The sequence below is a fragment of the Acartia tonsa genome, chromosome 1 (genome assembly GCF_053477335.1).
Source record: "Acartia tonsa isolate MP-2025a chromosome 1, ASM5347733v1, whole genome shotgun sequence".
Taxonomy (NCBI): domain Eukaryota; kingdom Metazoa; phylum Arthropoda; class Copepoda; order Calanoida; family Acartiidae; genus Acartia; species Acartia tonsa.
In genome coordinates this window covers 7,935,941-7,960,605 of record NC_137260.1, presented here as the reverse complement: position 1 = coordinate 7,960,605, position 24,665 = coordinate 7,935,941, and the positions used below count along the sequence as shown (strand labels likewise).

The window sequence follows — 24,665 nt, the reverse complement described above, 5'->3', positions numbered from 1 at the left end:
ATACAGTTTGACTTTTTCAATGCATTTGACAATACTTGGATTTGTCCTCTAATGAGTCAAAATCATACTCTTAGGTTTATTTTTAGTATTTTTTCATTTGTGGGAATATATCGCATTTTCTAGGTTTAGAATGTCATTAGTCCCAGATTTGAGTCTGGGTGATTCTAGCTGTCACAAACGGAAGGTTCGACGTTGGTCGGATCCAGGTAAAGTTATAATCAATCAGGGATCATAAGGCAATGGCTGATAAATATATGCACAATGTACATCCCCAATAATGTTACACAAAATTACCCCTTATTTGTTAGAATTAGTGGTTGAAACGTATGAACACTTATCTTAATGAACAAACCAATCAAAATTCACTAAAGTAGTTAGGCTAACGAATAAGGAAACGTTATTATGTAACTTTTGAGAATAGTGTAATGAACAGCCCATTGTCCCCCCTCTGTCTGAGGTTGAGGTAGTTTTACTATTGACTGTTCAAAATGACGTTAGGTCGTAAAAATACATCGATTTACAGCATTCATAGCCTGCAAATTTTTCATATGGTTCCATTTGTTACACTGCACTGTAAGATAATATTTTAAATAAGGGCAATAATATCCATTATTAGCGCAGTATAAACAATCTAAAAACATTTTACCAAAGCTATTAGGTAGGTATAGTAAAATGCCAAAAGGAAATTATAAAAAAATGTTGTAGATATAAGTAAGGTGAGCTATTTTTCGAAACTACGTTGAATTTCTTTCTCCAATTTATATAGTCAAAATACGACATATTTTCCTTTTTAAAATACTCCCCCCCCCCCCCTTCTATTGAGGAAATATACATTCTGATTTTAAGTTGAATTGTTGATATAGATGTGCAGATGTACAGCAATACAGTTCAACATCATGGCGACATAAAATCAAACATGCAAACAAAACAATCTTCATCAACCAATCAAGAAAAAGCTACTCCTCCCGTTGAGGTCAATGATGACTACTCTGATTACAGTGAACGTAGCTCTGAAAATGATTCCGACACTGGCGACAATCTCTCCTCTGATGATGACATTACTCTATATAAGAGTCCAACTAAAAAGCTTAAAAAATCCTCCAAAGAAATATTTGCTGGCGACGAGACTGAAGGTGATGATTCTGAGAATATTCCAGATGGGATCAACAAGTTGATGGAGTCTTGTGTTGATCTTCAACAAATTATTGGCATTCAGGTATATTATGCATTATCTTGTTGAAAGAGAAGCAGCTTAAAGTGCCTACAAAAAATGACAGTACAATACAAATGACCAATGATAGGCCAATATACATTGTAATTGACTATGATCTGCTTCGTTGAAAAGCATAGCTTCTGTATACCTAGTTTATATAAATCCGTCCAACCGAATTATTCAATAACTTGTCGCTTAAATGTTTTACTGTTTTACAATATTACACATTTTTCTATACATAAACTTAAACTATTGAAATTTATTTGATGTTAGTTATTGTTTCTTATGCTCTTCTTATAAACAAATCGGTCTACGTTTTTATTGATTTTAGTATTATGAAAAGTTTTTAGGTTACTAAGGGAATTTAACTTGCTTTGAAAGTGCTGACTTTTATTTAGGCCAAAGACCAAACAAAGAAAAGTCCAAACCTGATCGTTAGAAAGAACACTAAACAGGACAAATCCCCAGGGGCTGTCCGTTTCCTAGATAGCCGCCATATTAAGACTTCAGCAGCTAGCAACAGCCGCCAGGCTTGGACTATGGATGACAGGTTTAAAGTTCCAGCTGCTAAAAAGCTCTCTCTGGACAACTTACCAAATGATCATAAAATGCCCCAAAATCAAAATGCTACAATAAAAGATGAAACAAAATTTGTAGATTCTAAAAAGATGCCTCTTTCTGTTGATCAAGGAAATCCTGCAGCGAATAAACGGCCAGCTGCTAAAAAGCTGCAGCTGAACAACCCATCAGCTACCAAAAAGCTTCTAGAAATAGAACCTGAAAAAGAAAAAGCTACGCCTTCAAGAGAAATAATAAAAAACTCCGACAATCAACAGGTTATCAAAAGGCAATCTTCGTTGGGTCAGAGGTTTGATTCTAATCAGCAAATAGGTGAAAACAAACCCTTAGGATCAAAAAAATTTCGTATAAGCGAATATGCTGTTCCAAGCGTCGCAATTTTTGACGGTGGGGCCAATTCTAAGCCGGACAACAGGCAGAAGGCCTTCGCTCTGATGGCTGATTATACTCGGAAGCTGTGGCAGACCAGAAATAATGAGGCACTTGCAAGATCACACAATTTAATGTATAGATCTTCTCATCTCATCAAAGGTATTTATGCAACCAGGGATCTTTAGGGATAAGACCGATAAATTGATGTACATCTCTAAATGATACACAAAAATATCTCTTCTGTAGATTTTAATATGTGTTTGAAATGATTGGACAACCTACTTATTGGACCAACCAATCATAATTCAATAAAAAGTCTCCAAAGTTGTTAAGCTTAGAAAACGTTGTTATAGAACTTTGGGGACTGGTGTAATAATCCAATGTCTCCCTGGATACAACCTATACTTTTAACTTCAAATTACGTAAAAAATGTTAACATGATGTAAAATAATTTTTTTTTGTAGAAAATAGCAGAAATAAAACTGAAGGAGTGACCAACATTGGTGGGGCTCTTATCCACATGGGTCCAAATGTTGGTACTATTGTCAACATGGCTACACCTGTTTGGGCTGCATTCAACCTGGAACCCTCCGGGGCTCCGCAGGCCTGCAAGGTCCTCTGGCTGAATCCTAACTCTGAACTGGAGCTTACATGTGATGGCGATAACCACAAGGGGCCTTCAGGTAAAAGAAATCAAATAAAATGAAGAATTGGCAATAGAAGCGACGCTTTCCAAGTCTAACATCAGTTTATATCATTGAATAAGTTTGAAGCCTATTTTACCAGAGATATAAAGGGCAAAGTCGATAAATTGATTTACATCCCGTGCCCCAATGATGATACACAAAATAGATTACATTTATTGGTTGAAACGTTTGCACCTGATAAACCAACCAATCAAAATTCATTAAAAGTCCCCATAGTTATTAAGCCAATGAATAAGAAAACTTTATTATGAAAAACAACCAAATGTCCTTTTCATCCCTGCTATTCTACAGAAAAATAAGTCAAACACTAAACTACAAATCATTAAAAAACTCTTCAAAATAAACTAGGTACCTATTTAATTAAGTTCTTATAAGGGGGGGGGGAAGTTCTGACACTTTTGCGTAAACGGTGAGTATAGGCTCTATCTTTGGACTGAGAGGATAGGTTATTAGGGATAAAATCATTCTTATATGATGAATTTCCCCCAGATTTAAGATTTTTTGGATAGGCCTCCAGGTTCCGGAGCTCCAGGCCTCCTGGTGGTCTCTGTACAGGTAAAATTGAAAAAAAAAATTTTTTTTTTTAAGTTACAGGTCAACTTATAAAACAAAATATGCATCTTTTTTAATATTATTCACATATTTGAAGAAAAAATATGCATATTTTGTTTTATAAGTTGATTTTTAACTTTAAAATTTTTTTTTTTTTTTTTCATTTTTTACCTGTACAGAGACCACCTGGAGGCCTGGAGCTCCGGAACCTGGAGGCCTATCCAAAAAATCTTAAATCTGGGGGAAATTCATCATATAAGAATGATTTTATCCCTAATAACCTATCCTCTCAGTCCAAAGATAAAGCCTATACTCACCGTTTACGCAAATGTGTCAGAACTTCCCCCCCCCCCCCTTAATGCACAAATATTTGTTTTAAATACTGTTCTTATTTCATGAAAATTTGTGTTAGCTACACTACTTTTTACACATTTGTCCTTGTTTTATAGTCGAGAATGCAAATACAAGCACAGATAAAGAATGCAATGCTAATAATCCGGATGATAGTGCTTTTGTTGATTGTTTTGAAACACCAGTTAAAAACAAGGGTGATGAGAAACAAAGCAACAAATCGTCAACCAATGATGTAGCAGATAATAATGATTCTGGCATTACTGATGATGACAATCAAGGAGTAGATGAGCATGATGGTGATATACAAGGAAATTCTATGGTTTCAATTATACCTATAAAAATGTTTTTTAACCTTTTTATTCATATTTTTTTTGGTTTTTTACTTAAACAATGTTTTCGTCTATTTAAAGTTATTTTTGGTGTCACAACATGCGGCTGAGCACTTAAGGTTTCTTAAACCAAATTTTCTTTAATTAGGTCTTTCCTTATCTCAAGTTGTTTTAAAAATTAAAGACCAACAAAAAACCTCTGTCAAAAATATAATGTTAGTAATGCTGTTTTAAAAATATAATTGACAAAAAAAATCATAGAGGTTTCTTTAAAAGACTCTCACGTCAGTGATTTGGAAAGCCTCTCTGAAGATTCCAAAGATGAGAGAAAAGATGTATTTGATGAAGATAATGTTGAAACCGATTCTCCTGCTATTCATAATGAGGAGGCAGAGATTAGTGAATCTGATGACGACGCTGTTGTCCCTAATCTCGATGAGAACGCTTCTTTTCATCAGGTAATTAAGATAATCTAGAGACTTACTCTCTAAACAGTGGAGGTACATTCCAGTCATGTCATTGGATGAAATTCTGTACAGATTTTGGGAGGAAAGGGCATATTTTTTTCATTTAGTTCACATCATGTCTATAAATAGTTTCATTTCTTAAGATCTTAAGTAATTTTTAAAGAAAACTACAATTGAAAGTGAGTGAGGGGGAGGGGATCGACTTAACCACTCTCAAGGATACCTAGAGGTCTGTAGGGGCGTAACCGATAGTTATATATAATTTTACAAATCCACTCGAAAATACAACAATCTCAAAAGTTTATTTGATTTAGATATCTCGAATGATAACTCCGGAGCTTGAGACATCTCCCAAAGAGAACAGACGTCACCCCAGCCTGCAGACACTGAGTCGCCAGAATGCCTTCCACACCTCGTTTCCATTCAGTTCAACTCTAGCTGACAACTTCCAGGATTTTAAGGTATAACGCAGCAGGCCAGTTCTGGGCTTTTGTACCTGCCTCCCATTACTTCTAGAATTTTTTCGGCCGATTGCTGAGTATTGCTAAACATTGATCGAAAAATAGGCTAAAAAGCACTAAAATTAAATGACAACTCTTAATGTTTTCTAAACAAATAAATTGCAACATAGATAATATATTGAATACAAGAATTGGTTAGTTTAAATATAAGGGGGGGGGGGGGGGGTTTAATGCAACCATCTCGTAATCAGTGAGCAAATGGCACTTAGAATTCGAATATCGATCTGAAATTTTGCATGAGTAATCCTTGATAGGTCTATTTTCCCTAAATCGAATAAAAAGTTGGAAAAATAACGGCTGGCGGCTGGCAGCTCAGCCGTTTAGCCGTTTTTTGCCTATTTTTAGAGCAAATTCATCATTACGTAGGAATCAACTTTTTAAAACATATTTCTGGTTTAATTCATGTTAAATGATAACTATAACCATTTTTTAAAATTTTTAGTACCAGCTGCTAAACGGCTAGAACCGGCTGAAAACGGCTGGGAGCCGCCAAGAGTATAAAGGGTAGATAGGGCTTGAGACATGTCTAGGGGTAGGTTTCTATGGGTGCTGAGCTCAAAAATGCTACTAAAAATAGTGACGGCCAATCCATATGGCAGCTGGGTAACAGCTGCAGCTCAGCTGCGAGCGGCCAAGAGTAGAATGAGTAGATAGGGCTTGTGACGTGTCTAGGGGTAGGTTTTTATAGGTGCTGAGCTCAAAAATGCTAACAAAAAGAGTGGAGGCCCATCCATATGGCAGCTGGGTAATGGACGCAGCTCAGCTGGGTAACCGCCGCAGCTCAGACGAGATAGGCCAAGAGTAGAATGAGTACATGAGGCATGTGACGTGTCCAGGATTAGGTTTTATGGTTGCCGAACTCAAAAATGCTTCTAAAAATAGTTTCGGCCAATCCCTATGGCAGTTAAGTAATAGCTGCTGCTCAGCTGCGAGCGGCTAAGAGTAGAATGATTAGATAGGGCTTGTGACGTGTCTAGAGGTAGGTTTTTATGGGTGCTGAGCTCAAAAATGGTACCAAAAATAGTGGCAGCCCATCCATATGGCAGCTGGGTAACAGCCGAAGCTCAGCTGGTAGAGGCCAAGAGTAGAATGAGTACATAGGGCATGTGACATGTCTAGGGGTAGGTTTTCATGGGTGCTAAGCTCAAAAATGCTACCAAAAATAGTGGCGACCCATCCATATGGCAGCTGAGTAACAGCTGCAGCTCAGCTGCGAGTGGCCAAGAGTAGAATGAGTAGATAAGGCTTGTGATGTGTCTAGGGGTAGGTTTTCATGGGTGCTGAGCTCAAAAATGGTACCAAAAATAGTGGCGACTCATCCACATTGCAGCTGGGTAACAGCTGCAGCTCAGCTGCGCGCCACCAAGAGTATAATGAGTAGATAGAGCTTGTGACGTGTCTCGGGGTAGGTTTTTATGGGTGTTGAGCTCAAATATGCTACTAAAAATAATAGCGACCAATCCATATATGGCAGCTGAGTAACAGCTACAGCTCAGCTAGGAGCGGCCAAGAGTAGAATGAGTAGATAGGGCTTGTGATGCGTCTTATGGTAGGTTTTTATGAGTGCTGAGCTCAAAATGCTACCAAAAATAGTGGTGACCCATCCATGTGGCAGCTGGGTAACGGCGGCAGCTCAGCTGGGAGCGGCCGAAAGTAGAATGAGTACATAGGGCTTGTGACGTGTCCAGGGGTAGGTATTTATGAGTGCTGAGCTCAAAAATACTACCAATAATAGTGGCGGCTCATCCATATTGCTGCTGGGTAACAGCTACAGCCCACAAGCCCTATCTACTAATTCTACTTTTAGCCTCCCCCAGCTGAGCTGCAGCCGTTTCCCAGCTGCCATATGGATGGGTCGCCACTATTTTTGGGAGCATTTTTGAGCTCAGTACCCATAAAAACTTACCCCAAGACATGTCACAAGCCCTATGTACTCATTTTACTCTTGGCCGCTCCCATCTGAGCTGCAGCTGTTGCTCAGATGCCATATAGATTGGCCGCCACTATTTTTGGTATCATTTTTGAGCTCAGTACCCATTAAAACCTACCCCTAGACACGTCATAAGCCCTATCTACTCATTCTACTCTTGGACTCTCACAGCTGAGCTGCGGCCATTACCCAGCTGCCATATAGATGGACTGCTACTATTTTCGGTAGCATTTTTAGCTCAGCACCCATAAAAACCTACCCCTAGACACGTCATAAGCCCCATCTACTCATTCTACTCTTGGCCTCTCACAGCTGAGCTGTGGCCGTTACCCAGCTGCCATATGGATGGACCGCTACTATTTTCGGTAGCATTTTTGAGCTCAGCACCCATAAAAACCTACCCCTAGACACGTCATAAGCCCCATCTACTCATTCTACTCTTGACCCCTCGGAGCTGAGCAGCAGCTGTTACCCAGCTGCCATATGTATTGGCCGCCACTATTTTTGGTACCATTTTTTAGCTCAGCACCCATATAAACCTACCCCTAGACACGTCACAAGCCCTATCTACTAATTCTACTCTTGGCCGCTCGCAGCTGAGCAGCAGCTATTACTTAACTGCCACATGGATTGGCCATCACTATTTTGGTAGTATTTTTGAGCTCAGCACCCATAAAAACCTAACCCTGGACATGTCATATGCCCTATGTACTCATTCTACTCTTGGCCTCTCCCAGCTGAGCTGCCGCCGTTACCCAGCTGCCACATGGATAGGCCGCCACTATTTTTGGTAGCATTTTTGAGCCCAGCACCCATAAAAACCTACCCCTAGACACGTCACGAGCCCTATCTACTCATTCTACTCTTGGCCGCTCGCAGCTGAGCTGCAGCTGTTACCCAGCTGCCATATGGATTGGCCGTCACTATCTTTAGTAGTATTTTTGAGCTCAGCACCCATAAAAACCTACCCCTAGACATGTCACAAGCCCTATCTACTCTTCATACTCTTGGCCGCTCCCAGCCGTTTTCAGCCGGTTCTAGCCGTTTAGCAGCTGCTACTAGAAATTTAAAAAATGGTTAATGCTATCATTTAATATGAATTAAACCAAAACTATGTTTTAAAAAGTTGATTCCTACGTAAATAATGATGAATTTGCCCTAAAAAAAAGACAAAAATCGGCTAAACGGCTGAGCTGCAGCCGCCAGCCGTTACTTTACCAACTTTTTGTTCGATTTAGGGAAAATAGACCTACCAAGGATTACCCATGCAAAATTTCAGCTCGAAATTCGAATTCTAAGTGCCATTTGCTCACTGATTACGAGATGGTTGCATTAAACCCCCCCCCCCCCCCCCTTTATATTTTATTATAAAGGCTGCATCAGTGTAAACACCAAAACGACCTTTTAATAATTATCAAGAAACAGCAATTTAAAGAGAAGTTTTGGGAGTATAATTTAAGTGGTAATCTTTTTATGTATTACTCTCATGCTTGATATATTATAGGATTTTGACAATGACAATAGCCATAACGACACATCTGAAGGCGAAGCAACTAGTGAAAACACTGATATGAGTGACACTGACACAGGGACTCTCCAAGATCTGGAACTTTATCTCAAGGAGGATTCTGCAGAAACCAGTGAAACAGAATCTGAATCAGACAAGTAAGATAATACAGAACTAAAAGATTTTCCAGTATGGCTTCGAAACTGATTAACATCTATTGGATTATAACCGCTTCTGAGCCATACTGATAATACATTATTACAGAAAATTTACAGAAAACTTTCCACAAATATTAAAATAAAAATCATAAAATCAATCCAGTTTTGTTAGCTCGAACCTTCGGGCCCTCAGGGCTAACAAAACTGGTTTTTATCTTATAAGTTTTTATTTTGATATCCGCGGAAAGCTGTCTATAATACGATGAGATAAATAACTATTCAAAATAAAATCAGTAACTTCTAGGTCTTCATTAGTTGTATTGATTGAAAGTGCATGATTTCGCGGCCAAACATCCTACAGACAAACCGACCCTTTGATATCACGACATTTGTCTGGAATTCCTAACTGTTCATAGTTATTTGGACAATTTCGTATTGTTCTATCTTATTCTAATCCAATTTTTCATTTTAAAAAAATTGTAAGATCATAATTGGCAGATCAAATTTGGGGGGATTAAACTTTTACAGTACATTGCCCCCCCCCCCCTCTCTCTATCTCTCGTGTAAAAGTGGATTTATTACTACTTGGAACTTACAACATATTATCATGTACTCTTATAAAGTGAAACTTGTAGCTGTCTAAAATAACAATCCCCCATTCACTGCCTTTACCCCATCCCCTCCTACTGGATGTACGAACGGACCATTCTATATCCATTTATGTAAATTGTTGTTCTTGTTTTAGTTCTGAAGGTGAAACAGCGGAAGATCTGCTCCGTCAACTAGGCATAGATTTTTTATTCATATTCATTTGCTTTGTAATACTTACATGCAAAGTAGTAGAGTTTTATTTCTGTAACATAAGAAATACGACAGAGTTTAGACAAGATTCACAAAGGACCTGGAATGGTGCTAGGTGGTTTTTTGTTATTAAAATCTTCAGATGGTTCTATGCTATTTTCTGCTCTAGATGCTAGGGGCGCCGCTGCAAGTACTTATATATAAAGTAGCAAGCTGTTTTTTTGGCCTGAAGATAAAATTGTCAGAAAATGCTTGTCAGAATAGTTTGTACTTTTGAGGGAAGCTTTATAAAGGTCTTACTCCCTTGGTATTTTGAGCTATTTTCTGTCATCTCCCGCCCTTCTCTTGAGACTAGACTTTAATTCTTTATGTTCATTAAAAAAAATATCTTGAACTTTGTAGAGGACAATTCTTTGTCTATGGATCCAATGATGTTTTTCCCCATGCTTCAAGGTGGCGTTGATTTTCAAGAGATAGGGGCCGATTTCCAAGATGGCGTCACTAATTTTCAAGATGGCGAATTAAGTTTCCAATTAGGTGGTAACCTTGTTCAAGATGGCGGCTGTATTGAGGAATTTGGCGGTAATATCTTTCAAGATGGCGGAGATTCAGTACTGTTTAGAGGACTGGATCAAACTGACGAAAATCAGCAAGAAATTGGCGGGAATCAGCCATTAAACGGAGTGAGTCGGGCTGACTTGCTGGAATGTCTGGCCTTGAATCTGGATACAAATGCTACTCATGACACTAGCACTGGAGTTATCAACCTAAATCTAGGTGAGTTATGCATTAATGACAAAATGAAATATAAATATATGTTAATTCAGATAAAGAAGAAAACATTGAGAATCTAAAGTATGCTCAAAGTTAAAGCTCTAAGATTAAAAAAATATGTATTGCTTATATATTACCGATCCTTTATTACTCTGACAATAATCTATTTTTAGAAATGTTGCGAGAAGATGATAACCAAGATAATACAAATGAAGTAAACGATCATACCACTGCAATGACTGCTACAGTTGATAATAATCAAGAAGATAGCAGTCAAGGATCAGATCAAGCAAATGAGAACATCAATGACTTTCTGAATCTCAGTCAAGGTAAACAAAGTATAAACAAATACTCTTTGTGGCTCTAATGTTTTTGTATAAATGTAAGACATTCTTTTTCTCTAAAACTATTGACTACGCCCCTAGCTAGAGGCCTCTATTATACTTATAGGGCCCTTGAGGGTTGAAGGGGAAGTCAACTCCCAACTTTCAATTGTAGTTTTAGAAAGAAAAAAGAATAAGAAATTTTTTTTTGAGGGAGGGTATTTTTTTCTAGGAGCGATTTCTCTTGGGAGGTTGGTGGAATCCTCCCCCAAAATAGTTATAAACCTCCCAAGAACCTATGACAAGCTACCCTTTAAAGAAGTATCATATTTCTTTATTGGTTACGGAGAGCTTTAGGTACACACAAACAGACAGAAGGGAGAGCCTTCGGCACACAGAGACAGACAGACACAGAAATTCTTTTACTTTATTAGATAGAGGATAGAGTGAAAATAGTCCTTATTGTTATATTTTTTTTCTATACAGGCAATGATACAGATTCAATCTATTCTCTTGGCCAGGTAAAACTTTGTTTTCAATTCGTATTGTTTAATTTGTGTTTCCTGGAGAATGTGTAATACTCCATAAGCTTTGTAATGAAAATAAGGTACATTTCTTGGGATGCCAATGTTATTTCAATTGGTCCAGCGGTTAGCAAGATGTTAGGGACCTTTTAACAGGGAGGGAGGAGACAGTAGGCTGTTTCTTACACCCTAGTTTAGTCCCTAAAGTTTATTGATAATGTTTTCTTATTCGTAAGCTTAACAACTTTGGGTAGTTTTATTGAATTTCGATTTTTTGGTTCATTAAGTTGGGTATCCATTAGTCCCAAACCACTAGGTAATCGTAATCTTCAGAAGGGGTAATTTTGTGTATCATCATTGAACAACAGTGACAGACACATATTCTGTTTCGTATTTATGAAAAATATGACAATTTGCATCGTACTGGGACAACGGAAATTGTCATGTGTGACGTCATAAAATTATGTCTATTATGCATCACTTTTTTAAGGGTTTCCTTTCCAACTTCTCTCATCCTTCCCTTTTAAACGTATTTTGATGACGTCATACATGACACTTTCCGCTGTCCCATCGTACTTGTAATCACCAATAAATATTATTATCTACCAAGGACGAAGATATTCCAGGAAGTGAACTATCAACCTATCTGTACAGCGAGACAACTTCCAGTGAACTAGACATTCTAACTTGGAACAGGTAAACTATTTCAATAGTTTTTCAGTTGACAGTATCCTGATACTAAAGTATCACGATGTTTGTTTGTCTGTGTGTCTGTACCGAAGGATCTCGCTAACCGCTGAACCGATCGGGTTCTCCTAATGGTAGGTCCTGGGAAGGTTTATAACTATTTTGAGGGAGGGTACCACCACCCTCCCAAGAGAGATGACAAAAAAAATTGTAAATTTTTTTTAATATCTGGGAGACTACAACGTAACATAAAAAGGTATCCGTAACATAAAGAATTATCGTAGAGACTTTAACAAACAAAAACAATTAAAGTGCCACTAGAGGCCTCTAGGGGCGTAGCCGCTAGTCTTATATAAAGTAGTAAAGATTTTTTTTCTGATCTTAGAAACTGTTTAACCGAATGGGTTGTAATTTTCAGGGAAGCTTTATAAATGACATGTGATGGTTTTGGGTTATATTCCTGAACTCAAATGCCTACCTCTAGAGGCTAGAGGCGCATAAATAAATAACATAAAAATCTTTAAATTGAAGTTAATGGTTACTAGGGTGGGTCCATTTTTCCCTTTTATGATTTTACTGTTATTATAAGTTGTGGAAGTCATATATATGTATGATAAGCCCCATTCAAGTTTCAAAAGTGACTTGGCTCTTATGGCTGCCGGCGCGCGGGGGGTATGAAAAGAGCCCACCCCCTTATAAAACCAAAAATTTAAATTTTCAAACACATGCATGTTGCATATCAAAATGACCGCATTGAAATGCTGATTACGAATCTGAAAACCGTTTTGAAAAATATTGAATAAAATCTCATTAAGTACCTAAAAACAGCTGATTTAGTCAAAATTGTTCATTTTGGTAGGTTATTTGAAAATCATTTCAGACTGAATCTATATTATTTAAAACGGTTTACAGATCTGTAATCAGCATTTCAATGCGGTCATTTTGATATGCAACATGCCTATGTTTGAAGGAATTTCAATTTTTGGTTTTATAAGGGGGCGGGCACTTTGTATACCCCCCACGCGCCCGTTGTTTTTGGATTAAAAAACCTCTTTCAAGTTTCACAGGGTTTTATATTGGCCCAGTAACCCTTGCCAATGTCTACTAATGTGAAATTCAAAAATCGACACACCCTCATGGTTACGCCCCTTGAATCCTCTTGAGGCACTTAAGGTGAGGGGGTGGGGGTAAGTCGACCCTACCCCCCACTTTTAGTTTTAGTTTTAAAAAGAAAAACTTTTAAAAAAATTTGGAGGCATTTTTTCCCTGGGCAATATCTCTTTATTAACCTTCCCAGTGCTCACACTGAAAAGATTCACTGTAAAGAAGAACAATATCGGTTCAGCGGTTAGGAAGATCCTTTTGTACACACAGAAAGGCACATAACTTCTTAAGACAGAAAGACATTCTGGTACTTTTATATAAATCTGATAATCTTAATCTTTTAGGGAAGTAGTTTATTCTCCACGTGCGCCCAATGCCCCAGAAGAGTGAGCGGTTAAAAGAATTCCAGTTGTAGAGTAGCTCCGCTTCTTCTAAAAAAATCTCCATTATATTTTTGGTTATTTGCTAAATTATTTGTGCAATATTTTGTTATTTTCTTTGTTTATTCCTAAGCTGGAATCACTTTAAAGTTCTAATAATTTAGATTTAATATTAAAACTTTTTTGTTATTTCAGCTCTTGTTAATGATTTTTATTTGTGTTGGTCTAATTTATGAAAATTAAAGTATTGTTGTTAATAAATATTATTCTTATGGTTATGATATTAAAACTGTTAATGTTATGATTTTTGCGTTTATTAATTTTGTATAATAATCCTAAATTAATTGTGAAATAAAATTAAAACTTTTTTTAAAGAAAAAAAATTGCGCCAAGTTGTAGTTTTTAAAAGATTCAAATAAGTATATGAAATTATTGTGTATGTTCTCGTAATGTTTTTTTGTTACAATTAATCTTTTTGTATTTTTTATCAGATAAATTAAAATGGTTTAGTTGAATTTAAAAATAGAATTATCCGTCATTGATATGTCATGCAGTAATTGTTTGATAGAATGGAAATCTAATCATTAAAAATATAAATGTTTTTCAATGCTAATTGCTCAGAGACCTTAATGGACAAGATAATAGAAGGCGAATTGGTGTATATATTATATATCCACAATTATGGTGAACAAAGTTACCCATTAAGATAAGATAAGATTTTATTTCCTCTAAGGTGCATATAATTAGGGCGAGTTACTAATAAAGTTTACAATTTTTAACTATAGGTTTCTTCCTGAAAAAGATTGCATGTTAATTAAGATACTAGATTTCTTTCCTGAAAGAGATTGCAGGCAAGATAATAAATAAATTATTACATATACAGTGAATAATAATCCATTAAATTGTAATTTATTAGCAATTTTAAGGTCCTGTAGTACATTTACTATTTATGTACCTAGCTCAGGGTTGTAGTGAACTTCTCCTTCCCCGTTCACCTACATTTTACATTTTACAGTACAATTTTATTATATAATTGAACACTGAGCAAGCTGTGAAGCGAGTGGATGGCTTAACCCCGGCCGGGGTTGTTGAACCGCAGTTCTTCGCGGCGCTTACCAAATCGTTTCATAGCTTTTAGAAAATAGTTGTAACAAATTATTTTAGTTACATATTGACATATATAAACACATATATAAGACTACTATACTACGGTATGCTGAATATACCATCTAACAATCATTCCACTAGAATCCATACGGGGTTTCCAAAAATAAGACCAATACAATTATGTTACCGGTGCCATGGAAGTTAGCCATGTTTTTTTTCCCGTTATAGACTGCGACTCCCACCGACCTAACGTTCCCGGATTAAATGATTATAAGAACTGAGTAATTTAAAATCCTGTGGGATTCCAATCCCACACTTCTTTGATACCTGTAATTTATCTCCTAACCCGTCACCATATTCCTACATCCCTGATGGCGTTTATTAAATAAGAATAAATTTACATATTTGAGTTTTTTGTTGGGTGAAAAACTGGAGGGCTTGATGGATTTTAGCCACATTTAAACATTTAACATTGAACATTGCAATAACAAGGAATACATATGCGCGGTAGGCGCACATATGTACCTAGTATGTAAGTAAAAACTTAAATAAAAATCAAGTAAAAACTAAACAAATATAAAAATTTAAGATTTTTGAGTATTTTAGAGAAAAACTGATTTTATTTGAATTTTTTTGTCAGACGTTACAGGTGGCGATGTACTTAGGTATCCTAAGTTGATCGTGTATTCAATATTGGCTAAGCTAGTTGTAGAGTGGCTTTGCAGCTTTGAAGTTAAAAATCTTGTTAAGTTTGATATTAAGGAATTGTTTTTGCTAGATTCAATTTAAGAAGGCTAAAAATCATTTTTAGAAACACATCAGTTTACTAGCATTGTTCTTCAAGTGAAGGTTCTTTTTGTAAAGATATATGAGACGTTAAGACGTTAAGACGTTAAGACGTTGAGACTTAAGGAGAGAGGTAAAAAGAGTTAGAGAAAGAAAGAAAGAAAGAAAGAGAGGGATGGCAGGTTTGGTGTCCGAGTGGCTGCGCACCCGAGTTCTGACCGCGGCAGTCGGTCCCTGGAATAACTTATCTGAGCGTTTAACAAACGCTTCTTTGTTGGCAGAGTTCTACCTCTGGGAGATTTCAATTGAGGATGTTGTTTACCTCGAAATGCTTAGGATTTATGACGAGATTAATGAGCTGCGCTCATTTATCTTTGTCAGACAACCCCGTAGCTTGACAGGCTGCCTGTCCGGGTTGCGCTCTTTGCGGCGCACGCAAGCCGCCGTTCCTATCATCGAGGAACGGCTTATGGCGTGCGCGGAAAGATGCGCTCAGACTCTTAGTGGGCGGCGTCGGTCACCTTACCTGCCAGAGATTGTTGACGCTAATGAGGACTGAATGACTGAGTGATCTGATTTGGGGAGGAACTGACCGGCGGTATGGCTGATTGTGAATAGAGAGAGGAGTGTGAGAAGAGGAGAGTGGGCAACAGACTAAAGACTATGAGACTGAGTGATGGATTTAATTTTGGTTGAACCCTATGATATTGATGCCTAATTTTGTAGTGAATGAATGTACACGTGAAAAAGTATGTATCAACCAATCGTTTATATATTTAGATGAGTCTGCTAGAGCCACCCAGCTCCAACGCTTATTAACCTGTAACTGCAGCAACATATAAAGTAATAAATAAAAGTGATCGAGTTAGATTTTGTTTGTAATAATTGTTGAAATAAATATTCTCTCCAATTTAATGGATTAATTTTTATGTCAACAACCTTACTGTTGTTGCAGTTGTCAGTAACCTGTATCGTTGTGTGCCAACCTCACGCCTAAGCTTAATACTCAATGACTTAACAACTTAATAACGTCAACGCTGCTCTACAATAGGATGTGTCCGTGCGTTCAAATATAAGACCTTCCGGCCTCAACAAAAAAACTATAAATGGATGACAATGAAATTGGTGAAATTATGGATGATGGAAAAAAAAAGAGATTTTGGTGAAAATTAATGATGTATGATGAATATAATGAGTATGAAAAACATAATTAAATTTGTAGTAAGAATGTTAGAATGCAAGAATTTGGTGAAGTTTTGTAGAAAGCACTATATACCCCCCTCCCCCCCCTCCTTAACTACCCGGGTGAGAGTTCGGATCTTACAGATCCTATTTTTGGATTTTTGAGTATAGGACATGGATAAATAAAAATATTGATAGAACACTTACCATTTTTAAGTTTGTTTGTTAGTTATAGGTACCTATGTAAAATCTATTTGGTTAAGAAAGTGAGTAAAACATTTTCTATTGAATTCTTTTTCATTTACTATTTGCTTTATGTTATTTGGGAGACTATTAAAAATTGTGGGAAAAGAATGAAGGGGTGAATTTAGTAAAAAAGTTCTATTTACTCCATTTGCATATGCAAAGTTGTTTACATTTCTTGTATTATACCTGTGGCGGTCTCGGGAGATTTCCCAGGTATTATTAAAAATTTCTGGCTGTAAGCCATGTAGGTACCTATACATAAATTTACAGACGTTAAATTTTATTAATAGATTAATGGGCAAAATCCCATTACTTTTAAAATATTCTGCTGTGTGTGCTCTGCTAGGTAAGTTTTCTATTATTCTTACTGCTGCCTTCTGTATCTTCAAAATGGGATCTAAAAGATAGGCTGGACAGGCTGTGAACAGAAGGCAGCAGTATTCGACACTAGATTTAATATAGCTTGTATATAAAATCTTTAAGTGTTTCTTATCAAGCAAATGGCGCATGACACGCATTGAGTAAATAATCTTTGAAATTTTTGCATGTACTTTTTTAAGGTGATAAGAAAACTTTAATTTTGTATCCAAGCTGATTCCTAAGTGCTTTACAAAACCCTCATTATTATCATCTACAAGGTTTAACTTTGTGATCTTTTCAGGGATGCTTTCACCTACGTTGTTCACAGGGTGGGGAAAAACCCAGGGTTTTTTAAAAAAGCCCAACCCAACCCGTAAAAACCCTTAAAACCCTGGGTTTTATTGGGTTTTTTCGGGTTTTATTGGGTTTTTTTCGGGTTTTATTGTTTTTTTTCATGTAGGAGTCAAATACATTTGATATATTGATGAAATATTAATGTTTATGTTGTTGTAGGTAAAAGGTAAGCAAGATTTCACAATAAACAAGATAGATAATGAAAAAAAATGGCATTTCGAACAATTATAAACCCTTATTAGCAACGGTGGACGAAATATTCTATTAAGGGGGAGGGGAGGTTAAAAGCTTCAAAACATGGAACCTCCTCTTCTATTCCTAAGCTGTTAACACCCCCCCCCCCTTCCCAGAAATTATTAAGGTATTCCCCTTTTTACATCCCCTTAATAAAACCCTCTGCACGCCACTGTAACTATTTCCTTTCATAAATTGTTATGTTTTAGTTTAAAAATCAATTTTGATTATGTAATTTACACAATTTATATATCATCAATTTAGTAGCAAAGCATTTAATTTCTGAAATTAAGTTTTGAGAGAAAGTAATTTCATAAACATTTGAACAATAAGTAGAGCTGTTCCGTGAGATTTCTATCCTGCTATCCTGTACTGATGTGCGCATGCGCGCAGGGACTGGTTGCGTGATTTTCTCATAATACATGTAATTATGTCGTCTTTGATTGATTAATAACAATCAATCAATGAAATAATTACTTTATACCATATTTTCATATTAATATATATTAAAACTAAAAATCAAAAGGCAGAGGTTATGGGGAAATTTGGCGAGCATGGAGGGGGAGGGTGGGGCATAATTACTGTAGTCCAGAAAATTTTATAACAATATTTTCTTAAATATTTGCAGAAATATATAAAATAAGTATATTAAAGTATCTTATTTATTGGCTTTAATGTCCTATTTTATGAATTTCAAAAATGATTATTAAATGATGAGCTAACGCTCAATCATTTAATACCTTGGGATTTAAATATCCATTTATGCTAAATTTTGTTTGCTTAAATAACTCATTCCATTGCAAAAAACGCGATCTTTGGTTTGTTTAAATGTCCATTTATTTAGCATTTTTCAAGAATGTCAAGCGTGGGAAAATTTTTAGAATGTGGGAACCATTTATTTTGATTTAAATGGTACATATGATTTTCATTTAAATTAATTTTTTGGACCCGTGAGAAACTTTTTTAATGTGAGAACCATTTAATTTTCATTGATTTTCATTTTTTGGAAGTGTGGGAAAAAACGGGAGAAAAAATATGTTTTAGTATAAAGAAATGTTCTATCAGTTTCAAACCTTTTTCATTCGATAGATCATACTGACTTTGGAAAAACTGTCAGACTGATTTTTGAAATTCAATCTGTGAAAAAAGATATTCAAGTTTTAATTTTTTGTTATGAAAATATTATTTTACATGTATTGACGCCATTTTGGATTTTGATAATATTTTTTTGTTAGAAGATTTTTTTTCTAAAATATTTTTAAAAAATTAACTTTTTACAATAAAAAAATCTTTGAACTTAAATTGACCAATAATTCAAAGATTTTTTCTCTTTGATTTGGAAGATTTTTTATGATTTTTATTTTTAATGTCAAATAAAAACACAACAGTGAAAAAAATGAAAATTAAATGAAAAAACGTTTTATGATTTTATTCAAGAAATTATCTGCTAACATCACCTTTTTGTTGCAATAGAATGTTATTTAAGCAATCAAAATTTAATTATCCATTTATGCTAAATTTTGTTTGCTTAAATAACTCATTTTTAAAATTTCTAGTACCTAAAGCAACCAGCTAGAACCGTTTGATAAGGTTTTTGAGGGACAAAAAGTATTATGTGTAGATATGTTTTGTGACTAATTTGCTCTTAAGATAGCCGAAAAATGGCAAAACATCTGAGCTGCCAGCCGTTAGCCATTACTTTTCCAACTTTTTGTTCGATTTAGGGAAAATAAACTTACCAAGGATTATTCATGCAAAATTTCAGATCAAAATTCGAATTCTAAGTGCCATTTAATCATTGATTACGAGATGGTTGCATTAACCCCCCTCCCCCCTTACTTCATATTTTTTACGTTTTTTAGGTAAAATTTGCTTTAAAATGTTATTAGATCCTAGTCTTTGAGTAAATAGAGGTTTAATTTGTAAATTTTAACGTGAATTTTCAATGTTTTTTCAAAAACCCAAAAAAACTTGGGTTTTTTTCAATGGGTTTTATAAAAAACCCTGGGTGGGTTTTTTTGGGTGGGTTTTATGTAAGCCCACCCTGGTTGTTCATGTCTATGAAGACATTAAATTCCGTTTTTAATTGAATTTCTTCAGGGGTAAGATTTTCTCTGGGGGAAGTAAAGACCATAACTTTGGTCTTGAGGGGATGGATTAAGAGTTCATTTGCGTTATACCAGGCGGTCAGTTTGGGGATGGTTACTTTTGCAAGTTCAATCAATTCTGCTAATGAGTTCCTTTCCATGAAGGTTAGGGCATCATCAGCAAAAAGATTAATAAAAACTTCTGGGCTGCAGTTTGCAAGGTCATTTATAAAGATCAAAAACAATATTGGGCCAAGAACTGACCCCTGTAATACGCCTATGATAATCTCTTCCAACGTAGATGAAAACAACCCCTTAAAAAACACCTTTTGACGTCTATTGCTATAATAAGAACGGAACCATTGTAATGGTAATCCCCTTATCCCTGCATTCCTTAACTTTTCAAACAACAAATTCCTAGGGATCATGTCGAAACACTTCCGTATGTCCAAAAATATGGACATACAGGAATTGTTTCGACCTAGACACTGAGTGATCATATTTGAGAGATCAAGGACATTATGGTAAGTTGAGATGTTTTTCCTAAATCCAAACTGTCTGCAGTTAAAAAAGTTTTTTTCATCCAAAAAATTTACCAAGCTATCGCATACGTACTTTTCGAGGGGCTTGCTTAGGTTATCAATCAATGAAATACCACGGTGGTTATCCATTTGATTGAGTGAACCTGATTTGTGAAGGACAAGAATTTTGCTTACTTTCATACCGTCAGGAAAGACGCCAGATTGGAGGGAAAGGTTATAGACATGGCAAAGGGGGTGTGCGATAACATCCGCACAGCGAGAAATTAAAAACATGCTGACATCATTGATGTCTGTGGACCTTTTGGGCCTGATATTCCTAATCAAATTTATTACTTTAAAAGGGTAGAGGGGTTCAAAAAAGATTGAGTCTTGAATGGGTGGGGGTAAAAATTCTGCAAAGTTTTTTTCTGTTGTTGGGATCTCAGGTTTAAGGGAGGTTCCAATCTGACTAAAATAGGAATTGAATTCGTTAGCGATAGCTTGGTCACCCTCAACTTTCCTATCCCCGACCTCTAAATATGAACACTCAGCACTCTTTTGATCAAATCCTAGCATATCTTTTAAACAACGCCATAACTTTTTACTATCTCTGCCGCAATTTCTTATACTTGACCTATAATATTCTAGTTTTGCGCGGCGTACATTCCTATTATAAGAGTTTCTATAAGAGTTATACAACAGCTCACTTTCCCTTGTTCTTTCCCTAAGAAAATTGTCGTGGAGGGTATGTTTATGTTCCCTCATTCTCAAGAGGTACTCGTTCATGAAGGGCTGCTGGGGCTGGACCCTAGAATTTTTTTTGACTTTTACAATGGGGCATGAGATGTTATATAACTCAAGAAACTTAGCTATGAAATTACTATAGGCAACGTTGACGTCATTTTGGTTAAGTACGTTTGACCAATTGGTACTGAAAAGTGCGTCATTTAGTGAATTAATGTTATCATCGCCTAGCAATCTTTTTTCATAAGTATCAGGTTTTTTTGGTTTTTTGTTAGCATTAATTCTATACGCATTTATCAGTAACAAGTGATCACTTATTTGTGATGTTAGGACACAAGACAACATAAGATTTGGAATAAAATTACCAACGCCAAAAATGTCAATCAATGTTGAAGTGTTTTTTGTGATCCTGGTGGCCTTGGTAATTGTATTCAAAATGCCGTTGAAATTTAGCGACTCTAGCAGACGCATACTAGGGCTGTTGTTTTCATTAATCCTGAACAAGTCAAGATTAATGTCTCCAACAATAAAGAACGGTAGGTTGAGTGACATAATCCTATCCAATAATTCAAGGTACATTTCAAAAAATTCATCAAGTTCAGCACTACTTTGATTAGGGGGTCTATAGGTGTTCAACACTAAGAATTTAAATCCATTAAACGAACATTTGAGACAGATAGATTCACATATACGTTCTTTGAAGGAGATATTGTCAAACATTCTTACTACTTTATAATGTTTTTGCACTAGTAATCCCACCCCTCCCCCCCTTTGTGTTTTTCTAAGGTTGACATGCCAGTTGTAGCCTTCAATATTATACACGTCAAAATTTGCATTGGAATTTGCCCAGAGTTCTTGACACGCAAGAACGCTGGGCCGTATTCCTTTGCAGTTAAAATTATCTATACACGCCACCAATTCATCAAATTTAGAATTTATCGATTGACAGTTTAAAGAAAATAAAATTATCAGTTGTTCTCTAAAAGATTTCAATTTTGTTATTGCTTCGTTTTCCGACATGTATTGACAATTAATACCAAATTCTTCATTAAGTCCATCAAAATGTTGGCCATATATAGGGTTTAGGAGGTCTAGTGTAGGGTTAAGATTTAAATTAGCAGGTACCTGTTCATTTAATCCATTAGTGAGGCTTGTAGGGTACTGGTGTGGAGTCTAAGTTTATCGCAGGAGGATTAGCACGTATATCAACCAGTGGGAACGACTGAAAAACAATATATATCAGCATACATAAAACATGAATATATTTACAATAGTAATAATAGTGAGATAGATAAAACATTTAGTTAGGAGGTGATGTGCCTCCGCTCTTTACTCTTTCCCCCCCCCCCCCGTGGTATTGGTTAGATACAAAAAAAAAAATCTTTTAATCAATATTTTTATCTAAAAGTTGGCATAGGGGGTAGGTAGGTAAAATAGAGTTAAATTCTTTTCGTTTTTAGTTTTCGTTTTTTAATCTTTGACAGACGATGACATTATGACATTATATGACAAGAAAATAAACGGATTAATTTTAGTAATTAATCAATAATCATTCATAATAAGGACAGTAAGTATTTGTTAACTGCAAGAAAGTACTATCTAATCATTTTATCTTACTGTCATTGGTTTTCTTTGCAGTTCTTGCAGGCATAGATTTCAGCGGTGGTAGCGGCTGCTGTTTAGGTGGATCCGTTTCTGGCTCTCTGGCTGCAGGGCGGGCTGCTGATGTGGCAGGAGCTGGAGCTGCTGCTACGCTGGGTGCAGTTGTTGGAGCTGGCATCTGCTCGGCTGCGTTCTCATCCTCGGCCTCAGGGACATCGGCGGCTGCCGTGTCAGAGGTGGTTGCGGACTCCAAGGGAGGGAACTCATCCATGTTGGCAGCGTTGGGAGGAGGTTCAAAGTTATCCTCGAAATCATCCTCTGTGATGAGGGGATTGCAGAACTTGGAGTTAGGGAAGAATGATCCTCTGTCTGCATAGGGCACGCTGTTGTATTTGATCAGGGGGGGCTCCATTGATGTGCTGAACAGGTTCTCGGTGCCGGGTATTGGTTTTGTCATGCCGATTAAAGTGTCGGCAAATGGGTTCAGAACTTTTTGCCATCTGGTTCCTGTCTTGATTTGAAAACCCACAGTTTCCCCCATTATTTTGGTACGGGAGATCAGCTTTGTTGAATGCAAAAATGTCTGGACGTTTTTATTCAAACGTGTTGTGTCATATTGCATTTTTACCATTCTACCTGGGAAATAGGGTGCAGGGGACACACTCTGGCTGGCAGTCTTGTACTGGTTTAACTTAGCTGTGTATTCCTCGAGGACAGGGCGCTTGGATATCATTACCGCTTGGAGGTGGACACGGGAATGAAACCTGAAGATGGCCTGCGGGACTTCCTTCCTCTTGGGGTTAAACGGCAAATGATGGGCGTACTCGATGACGTCCCCCCAGTACTGGGGGACGAAATCGAGTAGGCCGTTTCGGTGGGCTATTTTCAGTGAGGGCAGAATGAGTGTGTTGTATATCGACAGCATGGTGATCTTCTCTCGGCTGTGGGGCGACTGGAAGTTCGTCACCCTCAGGGACCACGCCCTACTACGCTGCTCCCTGCAGGAGTTCTGAAAAAACGAATAGCGTTTAAAATTGTCATCGTTTTTTGCTTGACATTCGAACTTACTCTGGAGGACCGCAATACTATCCTTAATCGCTTTTAAAGTTTCTGCCGATAATTGGGCATCCTTAAAATTGTCAATTTGCTCAAGAACAGAGATTTTATCACTAAGTTCGGAGAATTGTTTTTTTACCGCATCTATTTCTTTTTTATGGCTAGAGATTGTGTTAAAAACTTCTTCATGTCTTACCTTGGCTTTATTTTTATCGTATTCCTCAAACTTTTTGTCGAAAATCACTTCCATTCTTTCCCAAAATGCGGGAGATGATTGTTCCGGCAACATTTTCAAGCGAGTGAAGCCGTGTGGCTAAGATGGCGGTGATTTCGAGTTCAATTAGCCAATAGGAAGCGAGGAAAAATTGATGACTGCCAATAGCGTGGTTTGTTGTGGACGCTATTTGCTTACTAGCCAATGAGAGAGCGACACTGGTTTGGCCCTCGTGTGGTGTGGCCAAGTTTTAAAAAAGAAATAGATAAAAAGTTTTGCGGATTTTTATTTCACTTAATTAGGCGATTATTCACAAGGATAGTATTAACGGTTTTACACCGGCGATTTTGCCTAGACGGCGGTGTAAAATATGGTGCCAAAACTATATACGAGTTTGCCCATGGCTACCATATCTTCCCAGTACCAACACGCGGAGGGACCACGGGCGTGGGGTAAAGGGGAATTAGTAAAGAGCGGGGGGTGTGCTGTACAGACTAGTACATACACATGGGCTAGAGAGAGAGAGATGTTGTTCGCTCCACGCTCTGAACTAAACATTAAGTAGATTGAAGTAAAAGTTGGCTCTTAAAGTTTGTACCAACCAATCAAATTAAATCTAAAGTACCAAAATTTTTAAGCCAAATAACTAGAGAATGCTTTTATAAAACTTTAAGTCCCAACATGATTTTAGACTATGTCTTCTCCCTCCCTGTAATTTGTTAGTAATGTAAGTTATTGGAATGAGCTCAACGACCTTTCTTGTCTGCGAATAACCTAATTAATAATAATTTTATATGGTTAAAAAGGTCTAAAGTTACAACTTTGGCGGTAAATAAGTTTTTTTTCTCCTACAAATATTGTTAGTGGCGCTTCTCATGGACATAAAAGTT

General features: G+C 36.7%; 2 protein-coding genes across 2 annotated transcripts; both read left to right on the top strand.

Moving 5' to 3' along the window:
• Window positions 1–127: 127 nt before the first annotated feature.
• On the top strand, window positions 128–9,694 carry LOC145322967 (uncharacterized). Its single transcript, XM_080165388.1, has 10 exons — window positions 128–206; window positions 864–1,216; window positions 1,612–2,323; window positions 2,629–2,847; window positions 3,873–4,073; window positions 4,383–4,564; window positions 4,888–5,034; window positions 8,529–8,689; window positions 9,435–9,475; window positions 9,660–9,694. Exons 1-10 carry the CDS (start codon window positions 131–133, stop codon window positions 9,692–9,694), a joined length of 2,127 nt encoding a protein of 708 aa, XP_080021514.1. The 5' UTR covers window positions 128–130.
• Window positions 9,695–9,871: 177 nt separating this feature from the next.
• LOC145311815 (uncharacterized) lies at window positions 9,872–13,786 on the top strand. Its single transcript, XM_080150808.1, has 5 exons — window positions 9,872–10,267; window positions 10,438–10,593; window positions 11,074–11,108; window positions 11,722–11,807; window positions 13,247–13,786. The coding sequence occupies exons 1-5, from the start codon at window positions 9,910–9,912 to the stop codon at window positions 13,290–13,292; spliced, it is 681 nt and encodes a 226-aa protein (XP_080006934.1). The 5' UTR covers window positions 9,872–9,909; the 3' UTR covers window positions 13,293–13,786.
• The last annotated feature ends 10,879 nt before the right edge of the window (window positions 13,787–24,665 follow it).